Below are 12,500 nucleotides of genomic sequence, written 5' to 3'. Positions count from 1 at the left end.
CTGCTGATACTTGTACCATGCACGGTACACGGTACCAAATTATACCCCTGAAAGTGTGCAATTTGGTGCTATAGTAGGAAATTTGGTTGGGCAAGCCTAGCTACGCGTGTCGCTACGCGTGTTGCATGGTGGTCGATCAGAGGTATGCAAAAGCACCTATCTAGGGGAATTACTTTACGTTCTAGTAGCAAGTTCGATTTTTCGGTCCAGCACGGCAGTAATCCTGCATGCATACACTCCATGTACCAAAAATGTATCAACCTAGGCGTTGCTCAGTAGCTTTTGGCGGCACATGTAAAAAGTATTCGAGTTCAGATTCTTGGAACTTTGCGTATTGTTCAAAACTAATAACGAAAACTAAATTATAAATGGGTAAAAGGCTAGGCGTTTCTCAGTAGCTTTTTTGCGCCACGTGGCAAAAGTATTCGAGTTCAGATTTCTGGGACTTAGCGTATTTTTCAAAATTGATTATGCAAATTGAAGTACAAATGGGGCATTAGCTAGGCGTTGCCCAGTAGCTTTTGGCGCCACATGGAGGAAGTAGTCGAGTTCAAATTTCTGGGACGTAGCGTAGTTTTCAATCATAATAAACCGAATCAAACATAAAAATCATGAAACTTACACCACGTCCCTAGGTTATGCACAAAACGTAACGATAAAGTGCCGGCCAGGTTAGAGGTGCACCAAAATTGTGTACCGATTAGGAAAAGTACTCTATGTTCCTATGACTTGGGTGAAAAGTGTTGATTAACTGCTGGTTAGGATAGACAGTTGCTTATCGTACACATCGCAAACGAACACCCCTTAGTGAGCAGTAGCAGAAGTCGATTGAACAAAGCGAATGCATTACAAACTGATCAAGTAAAATAAGGAACGCTACGTACTAGGACTTCTTTCCAAGAATGGTGTCCGCGACGGGAGGGCAAGCGTCCTTCCCAGGTTTCCCTAGTAAACCTTGTATGGTAAACATACCCAAGCGTGTCCGTAAGCACGCAACGATAGTCACGAACGAGCACATACCTAGGGAAAGTACTCTACGTACTAGGACTTCTGTCCAAGAATGGTGTCCGCGACGGTCGGGCACTGTGACGCAATTACCAAATCCTAGAATCGTACAAGCAGTGTGTACAAACATAAACATTAACGCGTTCGCTCGGGCTGCGCCGTCCGTGTTGAACACAAATGTGGGTGATTATATGAGTGGATAGACAAAAACATGCGTGGCGAAGACAGTTTTCTGCACGATGTGCACATAGCTCATTTCGTCGTCCCGGGCGAATGGAAAAACACAAAAATATCGAGTATCTTTCTAGGTTTCTGTTATAAAAGGACAGGCCAAAAGGTGACCGGTTGAGATAAGCATTTTAAGCATACAAGCACTTTAATGCAACTTTTGATACAAAAACTAGGTACGTACACGTAGATTGTATCAACATGGACATCCATGATCGGGTACGCCCGGGCTGCGCCCTCCATGTTGTACTTTCCCTGATTGGTACACAATTTTGGTGCAAGTGTACCAACATGGACATCTATGAACGCGTACGCTCGAGATGCACCCTTCGTCTTGTACTTTCCCTGATCGGTACACAGTTTTGGTGCACGGCTATCCCGACCGGCAACTTGTACCTTTATCGACATCCATGAACACAAAGTGCGCGGAACAAAAATTGCTCGGTCAGACCTACAAAGTGCTATATCTCGAATACTAAACGTCGCAGATGGGTGTCGTAGAACAATTTTAAATTCGTCTAATGATTCTACATCCGATTCTGGATAGTGGTTTTTCGACCACTTTTCAACATTTTGTGACACCCCGAACCTAGGGGCAGCTCCCTAGCTTTTTTCAAAAATGTGCACCGAACGGGCCAGAGAGCTCGAGTAGTCGAAAATTTTTTTTTTGCTAAAACCCCTCAAAACGTGTCAGGAACGCACCCTAGATGATGAAAAGTGCAACCAGAATGTCAATCGACAACATGCCCGGGGGTACAAATTTGCTCTACGCGTCCCGAGGTAGGGTACTTTTTCATACAAACATCAAAGTGTACGGTGCACAAAGTGCGCGGAACAAAAATTGCTCGGTCAGACCTAGGACGGGCCATAACTCGAATACTAAACGTCGCAGATGGGTGTCGTAGAACAATTTTAAGTTCGTCTAATGATTCTACATCCGATTCTGGATAGTGGTTTTTCGACCACTTTTCAACATTTTGTGACACCCCGAACCTAGGGGCAGCTCCCTAGCTTTTTTCAAAAATGTGCACCGAACGGGCCAGAGAGCTCGAGTAGTCGAAAATTTTTTTTTTTGCTAAAACCCCTCAAAACGTGTCAGGAACGCACCCTAGATGATGAAAAGTGCAACCAGAATGTCAATCGACAACATGCCCGGGGGTACAAATTTGCTATACGCGTCCCTAGGTAGGGTACTTTTTCATACAAACATCAACGTGTACGGTGCACAAAGTGCGCGGAACAAAAATTGCTCGGTCAGACCTAGGACGGGCCATAACTCGAATACTAAACGTCGCAGATGGGTGTCGTAGAACAATTTTAAGTTCGTCTAATGATTCTACATCCGATTCTGGATAGTGGTTTTTCGACCACTTTTCAACATTTTGTGACACCCCGAACCTAGGGGCAGCTCCCTAGCTTTTTTCAAAAATGTGCACCGAACGGGCCAGAGAGCTCGAGTAGTCGAAAATTTTTTTTTTTGCTAAAACCCCTCAAAACGTGTCAGGAACGCACCCTAGATGATGAAAAGTGCAACCAGAATGTCAATCGACAACATGCCCGGGGGTACAAATTTGCTATACGCGTCCCTAGGTAGGGTACTTTTTCATACAAACATCAACGTGTACGGTGCACAAAGTGCGCGGAACAAAAATTGCTCGGTCAGACCTAGGACGGGCCATAACTCGAATACTAAACGTCGCAGATGGGTGTCGTAGAACAATTTTAAGTTCGTCTAATGATTCTACATCCGATTCTGGATAGTGGTTTTTCGACCACTTTTCAACATTTTGTGACACCCCGAACCTAGGGGCAGCTCCCTAGCTTTTTTCAAAAATGTGCACCGAACGGGCCAGAGAGCTCGAGTAGTCGAAAATTTTTTTTTTTGCTAAAACCCCTCAAAACGTGTCAGGAACGCACCCTAGATGATGAAAAGTGCAACCAGAATGTCAATCGACAACATGCCCGGGGGTACAAATTTGCTCTACGCGTCCCTAGGTAGGGTACTTTTTCATACAAACATCAAAGTGTACGGTGCACAAAGTGCGCGGAACAAAAATTGCTCGGTCAGACCTAGGACGGGCCATAACTCGAATACTAAACGTCGCAGATGGGTGTCGTAGAACAATTTTAAGTTCGTCTAACGATTCTACATCCGATTCTGGATAGTGGTTTTTCGACCACTTTTCAACATTTTGTGACACCCCGAACCTAGGGGCAGCTCCCTAGCTTTTTTCAAAAATGTGCACCGAACGGGCCAGAGAGCTCGAGTAGTCGAAAATTTTTTTTTTGCTAAAACCCCTCAAAACGTGTCAGGAACGCACCCTAGATGATGAAAAGTGCAACCAGAATGTCAATCGACAACATGCCCGGGGGTACAAATTTGCTCTACGCGTCCCTAGGTAGGGTACTTTTTCATACAAACATCAAAGTGTACGGTGCACAAAGTGCGCGGAACAAAAATTGCTCGGTCAGACCTAGGACGGGCCATAACTCGAATACTAAACGTCGCAGATGGGTGTCGTAGAACAATTTTAAGTTCGTCTAATGATTCTACATCCGATTCTGGATAGTGGTTTTTCGACCACTTTTCAACATTTTGTGACACCCCGAACCTAGGGGCAGCTCCCTAGCTTTTTTCAAAAATGTGCACCGAACGGGCCAGAGAGCTCGAGTAGTCGAAAATTTTTTTTTTTGCTAAAACCCCTCAAAACGTGTCAGGAACGCACCCTAGATGATGAAAAGTGCAACCAGAATGTCAATCGACAACATGCCCGGGGGTACAAATTTGCTCTACGCGTCCCTAGGTAGGGTACTTTTTCATACAAACATCAACGTGTACGGTGCACAAAGTGCGCGGAACAAAAATTGCTCGGTCAGACCTACAAAGTGTTATATATCTCGAATACTAAACGTCGCAGATGGGTGTCGTAGAACAATTTTAAATTCGTCTAACGATTCTACATCCGATTCTGGATAGTGGTTTTTCGACCACTTTTCAACATTTTGTGACACCCCGAACCTAGGGGCAGCTCCCTAGCTTTTTTCAAAAATGTGCACCGAACGGGCCAGAGAGCTCAAGTAATCGAAAATTTTTTTTTTGCTAAAACCCCTCAAAACGTGTAGAAAACTGATTTTAGATGATGTCGAAGCAAAAGAATACGATGCTAGGAACTAGGGGCGCCAGATGGTGTGAGCGAAGCGAAAATAATACCGAGAACTCTGTATTTGCTTTGTAAAAACAAAGGACAATTGTCTGCGCTAAGGCACGTGCGCGCTTTTGGTGGCCGATCGGCCTTTCTTAGAATTTCATAGGTTAAGCGACAAACCACAGAAGTTTGCTATCATGAGCGTATGAAATAAAAGGGCAGTCCATCTTTAGCACTCGACGCGATCGGTCAAAATAAAAGAATTTTCACAGCAGTCCAAGTTTTAATGTTTAAATTCAAAACAGATGATAAAAAGTGCAACCAGAACGTCAAACGACAACTTTGTTGGGGGTACCCTTTTTACTCTACGGGCCACTAGCTTAGGCGCGCCAACAGCGCTTTCCTCTCGGGTTCCCATTTTTTGCCCTCCTGGGATTATGATCATTTACTCATTGCCTACTATAGGGAAGGTACCTTGCTTCGAGGTCAAAAATGAAGATTTCACCAAATCGTAGTTTTAACCTCTATTTAGTCGTAGGAGCATGGTTTGCAGTGTCCGTGGGTCATATAAGCCCCCGTTTGGGTCATACGTCCCCTCCCCGATGAAAATCGTCATATGACTATAGGCCGAACTTATGAAGCAAAAGTGGTGTCTGGTGGGTTCTGCCGATGATCTTAACCTATGATTTTGAGTTTCCACCCTTTCAAAACGTTTCCTGGAGCAGTACATCACGGGTCTACGGACCCAAAGACTTCGTTGCGATGGTTTCAAGCATAAAAGTTGTAACAGCTAAGGGTTTTTAATACGCGTATATTAAATCATTGCTTGAAACTAAGCTTCGTTGTCTTTAAACTCTGCAAGACCAATCGAACTTCTTAGGGAAACTCGAAGGATTCACGCTAAGCCGGTGGTGCAGGGCACATAGCGTGATGAAACCGGGTTTCCCTACCAAATGTGGCATATTTTTTCCCTGAGAGCGAAGCTCAGACCCACGTAGGGGAGAGCGAAGTGGAACTTAAATGTTCAATGCAGCAAATGTTCGCCATGCGGATAAACAAGTTGGAATAGTTCAATGTAGTGTAATGCAAACACGAATCGCAAATAACGATACGGGACCCAGAAGCAATTCTGCGGATCCCTCGGGGAGTGGTGAGTTGATATAAATTAGAGGTGAAAATCCAAGTTGTTCGGGCTCCGGCTCGGCTGCCGATACGAGGTTCCTGTTGAGCTTGTTTGTACATCGCGCAGAGGCGCCGTTCGGTTCTAGCAATGATTCCCGCCACCATGTTCCATGCGTGCAGAGATCCGTTAGAGCTCGTTCAATGTGTCCCGCCGTGATTACGAAAAAGTCCAACAGTTGACTTAGTTGGGTGTGCGTCAAGTAATCGCGCAGAGATGCCGATCGGTGCCTAGCAATGTTTCCCGTCACAAGGTGGTATTGGCACCTGTGCAGAGTGGCCGTTAGCAATGTCTCCCGTATCACGGTGGTGTACCATCACTAGTGCAGAGTGACCGCTAGCAATGTCTCCCGTCACAAGGTGGTAGCCCAGAAGTGCAGAGAAGCCGCTGTAGCAAAGTCTCCCGTATCACGTTGGAGTTCTTCCACTAGTGCAGAGAGATCGCTGAACCGTTCAATGTGTCCCGTCGTGGTGTGCTTGTACCGAGCACGTAGGATACACCTTGCTTTGTTGGTTTGGGATAGGAGTGGTCGCGCAACTGCCTCCACGCCGCAGAGTGCCAGTTCGGATTGAAGGTCAACTTTAGCCGTTCAATGCATCAGTCGGTGGGTGTTCAGATGGCATCACAACTTCCCCTAGGTGCTCAAGTTGGCTGGGTTGTAAAGCATGTACACATGCGCAGAGTATCGTGCGTACTAGCAAAGTCTCCCGTCACGGTGGTTACGCATGAGTTCCATGCAGTGCAGAGAGATCGTTAGTGCGTGCAATGTACCAGTCGATGTGTCGTACCGGCATACAACCCCGCTTAGAGGCCCGTCACTCGAAGAGGACAAGAAAGAGTGCGCAGAGTGCCGTACCGGCATAGCAATGTCTCCAGACATACGTTGGGACACCCGACGCAGTGCAGAGAGATCCGCTAGCCGTGTGCAATGCATCCGACGTTGCCTGCTTGTGCAGTCTATCGAGTGGCGCCAACGGACGCTCTGGCGTCACAGAACAAATCTCGGTGGTCACGGGGGACTTGCGCCTCGCGTGATCAAGAGTGTAGTTCGTGTTCAAGCAATTGACTCGAATTCTGGTTGATCCTACCAGTGATATACGCTCGTCTCAAAGGTTAAGCCATGCATGTCTAAGTACAAGCTTCCTAGAAAGTGAAACCGCATAAGGCTCAGTATAACAGCTATAATTTACAAGATCCTCATCCAAACAGTTACTTGGATAACTGTGGAAAAGCCAGAGCTAATACATGCATTATGCCGGGACTGTTGGCCTCCGGGTCGGCGGAACTGGTGCACTTATTAGTTAAACCAATCGCCTCCGGGCGCTTTGAGTTGAAATCTGGATAAGGATGCCGATCGTACGGTCGCTTGCGACTGACGACAGATCTTTCAAATGTCTGCCCTATCAACTATTGATGGTAGTGTAGAGGACTACCATGGTTGCGACGGGTAACGGGGAATCAGGGTTCGATTCCGGAGAGGGAGCCTGAGAAATGGCTACCACATCCAAGGAAGGCAGCAGGCGCGTAAATTACCCAATCCCGGCACGGGGAGGTAGTGACGAGAAATAACAATATGGACCTCTCTAACGATGGTCCATAATTGGAATGAGTTGAGCATAAATCCTTTTGCAAGGATCAAGTGGAGGGCAAGTCTGGTGCCAGCAGCCGCGGTAATTCCAGCTCCACTAGCGTATATTAAAGTTGTTGCGGTTAAAACGTTCGAAGTTGATACCCCGTCCAGACTCGCGTCCGTCGCGGGCGCCCGGCCTCTCGGTTGGGACCGTCCGTGTACGCGCTCGCGGCTGCGACTCACAATGGTGTACCTGGGCGTTCTACTCCGTGACGGGTCAGGACTTGTCGCCGCGACCTCGTCGGTCAAGGTCTTGTTCGACCCAGCTTCATGGTGCCCGGGAACTCTCGTTTACCTTGAACAAATTAGAGTGCTCAAAGCAGGCTAGTTCAAAGCGTCCGGTCCTCCGGGGCCGGCGTTGGCCGAGAATAATTTTGCATGGAATAATGGAACATGACCTCGGTCTGAGTGGTTTCGTTGGTTTGTAATAGACCAAGAGGTAATGATTAACAGAAGTAGTCGGGGGCATTGGTATTACGGCGCGAGAGGTGAAATTCGTAGACCGTCGTAGGACCCACAGAAGCGAAAGCGTTTGCCAAGGATGCTTTCATTAATCAAGAACGAAAGTTAGAGGATCGAAGGCGATTAGATACCGCCCTAGTTCTAACCGTAAACGATGCCAATTAGCAATTGGGAGACGCTACCTACCTTCGGTGCTCTCAGTAGCTTCCGGGAAACCAAAATCGGGTTCCGGGGGAAGTATGGTTGCAAAGTTGAAACTTAAAGGAATTGACGGAAGGGCACCACAAGAAGTGGAGCTTGCGGAGCTCTGCTGGCAACGCGGGCAACAGCCGCAAGCACAACCCGGTCCGTCAGGGACAGCGGCGGTAACGCTCCCGGCCCCCCAGGCGCCAACAGGAGAAGGCATTCGGCAAGTGGAGCAGCCCAGCTTCGCTGAGGTCGTCCGCCGCAAATATCGTGGCATGGCTAAGGGGAAACCCCGCCAGCCCCCCCAGCAGCAGCAGCAGCAGGAACACCAGCAGCAGCAACAACAACAGCAGCAGCAGCGGCAACCACAGCGACAGGCGGTCGCCGGCACGCAGCAGCAGCAACAGCGTCGGCAGCAACAACAGCAGCAGCAACAACACCAGCAGCGGCCAACTGCTGTACAGGCGCAGCGCAGTGAGCAGTTGCGCCAGGAGCGCCAGCGTCCAGCACGCCCTCGGCAGGACCAGCTCATCTTTGAGCCGGCCGAGGGATGCTCGTACAAGGCGCTGTTTGAGAAGATACGGCTAAATCCGCGACTGGCCGACGAGAACAAGGGAGTCAAGCAGGGCTACCGCACGTCACGCGACTTCCTTCGTCTCTCGCTTAAACAGGATGCAGACGCCGCTGTGCTGCTGCAGCGCATCCAGGAGGAGGTCGGTGATTTGGCCACTGGCCGGATCATCACGGAGATGGCCGAGGTGATGATTACCGGCATCGACATGTTGGCCACAAAAGAGGATGTGGAACGCGGTCTGCAGCGGGCGCTGGAACGCACAGTAGTTGCAGCAACCACGTCCTTGTGGGAGCGTCGTGATGGGACGCAGCGTGCCCGTGTCCGACTTCCACGGAGGGACGCTGACCTTCTGGCGGACAAACGTATCCTTGTTGGATACTCGGCGTGCCTGGTGCGCAGCGCGCCAAAACAGCAGCGAAGCGCGGTTCGCTGTTTCCGCTGCTTGGAGCGTGGACACACCACTGCAGACTGCGCCGGCGTGGATCGTTCCGGCCTATGCCTGCGCTGCGGAGCCACGGATCATCGCGCGGCATCATGCACCTGCGATCCGAAGTGCATCGTTTGTGGCGGCCCACATCGCATCGCCGCCCCCATGTGCCCAGGCCCGCAACCACAATGTTGAACGTCCTGCAGTTCAACGCCAACCATTGCGAGAACGCCCAGGACCTGGCGTTGCATGTGTTGACCACCGAGGGTCTTGACGTTCTGCTCTTGTCCGAGCCCTATTGCGTACCGCGCAATAACGGCAATTGGGTAACGGACGAGAGTAAGACGGTTGCCATCGTCGTCAACGGCAACCGGCTGCCGATACAGCGTATCAGGCACCGTCAGACCCTCGGTGTGGTTGCGGCCGACGTCGGTGGAATCGCTGTGGTGAGCTGCTATGTGTCGCCGCAGACAGGAGTCCCAGAGTTCCGGAGCATTATGGAAAAGATCGACCTGATCGTCCGCGGGTGCAGCCGGGTTCTCCTGGCCGGCGATTTCAACGCCATGCACCTGGACTGGGGAAGCAGCAGGACTTGCCCGAAGGGCTTGGAGCTTCTCCAGTTGGCGGACAACCTCGGGCTGGTGCTACTGAACAAGGCAGACTGTCTGCCAACGTTCAAGGGGAACCGAGCGGACACAACTCGGTTTCCGCCCAGCCGACCGGACGTTACGTTCGCCAGTAGTGTGATCAGCCGTCTCGACCCGCGCGAGGACAGCACCCGAGGCTGGCGCGTTCCCGACGTGGTAACGCTCAGTGATCACCGTTACGTCCGGTACGAGGTTGGCGTGAGTCCACCATCATCGAGGGATCGGGCAGCACGGCGTGGACAGCGCCCGGCCCGCGTAAGCAATGCCGGTACGCGCTGGAAGACCAGTCAGTTTGACTCCCAGCTTTTCGGGAAAGCGCTGGCCATGACTGGGTTCGCCCGTCAAGCTAACAGCGTCGAAAGCTTGGTCGAGTCGCTGACCAGCGTCTGCGACGAGACGATGTCGCGGGTCTTCCCAGCGCAGGACCACACAGGTCGGCCAGCTTACTGGTGGACTCCGGCGATCCAGACGATGATCGAAGAACTCTCCAGAAAGGAGCAAATGGCGATGAGGACCATTCCGCCCAACGAACAGCTCCAAACGGAACTCGCAGCTGCCAGGGAGAGCCTTCGGAAGGCTATTCGTGTGAGCAAGAACGAGGCGTTCGACCGGTTCTTGCTGTCGATCAGGGAGGATGAAACCGGAAACTTTTTCCGGAAGGTCTTCCACTGGTTCCAGGCGGCCCGCTCAGCCCCGGAACGCGATCCAGCAGAACTGCGGCGAATTGTCGACGCCTTGTTCCCGGTTCATCCGCCGGTAGAGTGGCCCGATCTCCGAGTTGGCAACATGGCGCCGCTCCGATCGATCGGCCTGACCGAGCTGGAGAATATAGCAGCCAGTATGCACCCGCGGAAGGCTCCTGGGCTTGATGGAGTACCGAACGCCGCCCTTACGGTTGCTCTCAGGCAGCAACCGGAGCCCTTCCGCCGGGTGTTTCAGGAGTGCCTGGACACGTCCTGCTTTCCGCAGCCGTGGAAAAAGCAGTGACTGGTGCTCCTGCCAAAGCCAGGCAAATCACCGGGCGAGCCGTCGTCCTTCCGCCCGATTTGCTTGCTCGATAATACGGGCAAGGCTTTGGAGCGGCTGCTGTTGAACCGGCTCAACGAATACATCGAGGATCCAGAGAGTCCGCAACTGTCTGAGCAGCAGTTCGGATTCCGGCGAGGGCGATCGACTCTGCAGGCCATCCAGCAGGTCGTGGACGCGGGACGAAGGGCGAAGTCCTTTGGAAGGACAAACAACCGTGACCGGCGCTGCCTCATGGTTGTGGCCCTGGACGTCCGTAACGCGTTCAACACGGCTAGCTGGCAGAGCATCGCCGAGGCGCTCCAGGCGAAGGGAGTCCCCGTGCAGTTGTGCCGCATACTGCAGGACTACTTCGCCGACAGGGAGCTTACGTACGACACGGCGGACGGGCCGGTTACCCGCCGAGTATCGGCAGGTGTTCCACAGGGGTCCATATTGGGCCCCACACTGTGGAACATAATGTACGACGGTGTGCTAGCCGTAGAGCTCCCTGAGGGCGCCTCCATCGTGGGATTCGCCGATGATCTTGCGATCCTGGCAGCGGGGACAACTCCTGAACACGCAGCAGCGATTGCGGAGGAAGCGGTGGCAGCGGTCAACAGCTGGATGGTGCGGCACAAACTCTCCCTGGCGCCGGAGAAGACGGAGCTGCTGATGGTGTCGAGCAAGCGAAGCGGATACAAAAACATCCCTGTGAACATCTGTGGAGTGGAAGTGCGCTCGAAGCGGTCGATCCGCTACTTGGGGGTCATGCTACACGACCACCTGTCGTGGCGCCCACACGTCGAGATGGTCGCGGACAAGGCCCTCCGTGTGGTGCGAGCATTGCGTGTCGTCATGCGCAACCACAGCGGCCCCCAAGTGAGCAAGCGGAAGCTGCTCGCCGCAGTGGCCGCGTCCATTATCCGCTATGGCGCACCCGTCTGGGCGGAAGCCTCGGACCTACAGTGGTGCAGGCGGATATTGGATCGCGTGCAGCGCCCCCTGGCCCAGGGCATCACGAGCGCCTTCCACTCCACGAGCTGCGAGGTAGCGGTGGTTTTAGCCGGAGAACTGCCATACCACCTCCTGGTGAAGGAAGACGCCCGCTGCTACAACCGACTGCAGTTAAGCCCGGACAGCAGTCGAGAGGCGATTCGCCAGGAGGAAAAGGAGTCATCGCTGCAGCTGTGGCAGCAACAGTGGGACGACGAGGCGGCGAATAACACCAGCCGCTACTTACGTTGGGCCCACCGACAAGTGCCAGACGTGCGCCTGTGGACGGGGCGGAAACACGGAGAGGTAGATTTCTACCTCTCGCAGGTTCTCAGTGGACATGCCTTCGTCCACGAGTTCCTGCACGTGTTCGGGTTCGCTCCATCCCCGGACTGTCCCAGGTGCGCAGGGTCGGTCGAGTCGGTGGCCCACGTACTGTTCCAGTGTCCCCGCTTCGCGGATGTTCGCGCGGAGTTGCTGCACGGCGTCGACGAGGACAACCTCGGCAGCCGCCTGTTGGAGAGTGCGGAGTGGTGGGACCGCATCCAGCAAGCGGCTCGGCAGATCCTCTCCGTTCTGCAGGAGGACTGGCGGGAGGAGCAGCAAAACTTGGCAGCCGCCGAGGCTGCTCAGCCAGTTCCTGCATCCAGCCCGCCCGAGGACATGGCGGAGGCAGAGCGGAGACGGCTGATGCGACGCCGAGAGGTGCGCAACCGCAGCGCCCGGCGGATGCGGCAGCGGCGTCGGCAGGAGCGGCTCGGCGTGGACGAGGTCGTCCCGGCTATCTTGGCACGCGCAGCGGCCAATGACGACGCGGCCGACGACGTAGTGGAGCCGACAGGGGAGGTCGAGGAGGAGGAGGTCAGCCCTCCAGAGCCGCCAATCCCCCCGCGCAGCCGGGGATTGCCTCCCTCCCCACGCACGATGGAGATGCGGCGACTGCGGCGTAACTTTATGCAGCTCCAATACCGGGAAAGGCGTCGGGCCGGAGTGCTAGGAGCTGTTCCGCAGGGT

The 12,500-nt window shown here is 52.7% G+C and overlaps 1 protein-coding gene across 1 annotated transcript; it reads left to right on the top strand.

The window, feature by feature from the left end:
* Window positions 1-8,358: 8,358 nt before the first annotated feature.
* Window positions 8,359-12,347, top strand: LOC133394965 (uncharacterized; the record flags this gene model as incomplete). Its single annotated transcript, XM_061663248.1, has 3 exons — window positions 8,359-8,673; window positions 9,045-10,323; window positions 10,495-12,347. Coding segments are annotated over 3 exons (3,447 nt in total), but the record flags the coding sequence as incomplete, so codon positions are not given.
* Window positions 12,348-12,500: the final 153 nt, after the last annotated feature.

This window comes from Anopheles gambiae (assembly GCF_943734735.2).
Source record: "Anopheles gambiae chromosome X unlocalized genomic scaffold, idAnoGambNW_F1_1 X_unloc_89, whole genome shotgun sequence".
Classification (NCBI taxonomy): Eukaryota; Metazoa; Arthropoda; class Insecta; order Diptera; family Culicidae; genus Anopheles; species Anopheles gambiae.
Note: the sequence above shows the minus strand (reverse complement) of the source record. Positions and strands in the feature narration are given on the sequence as shown.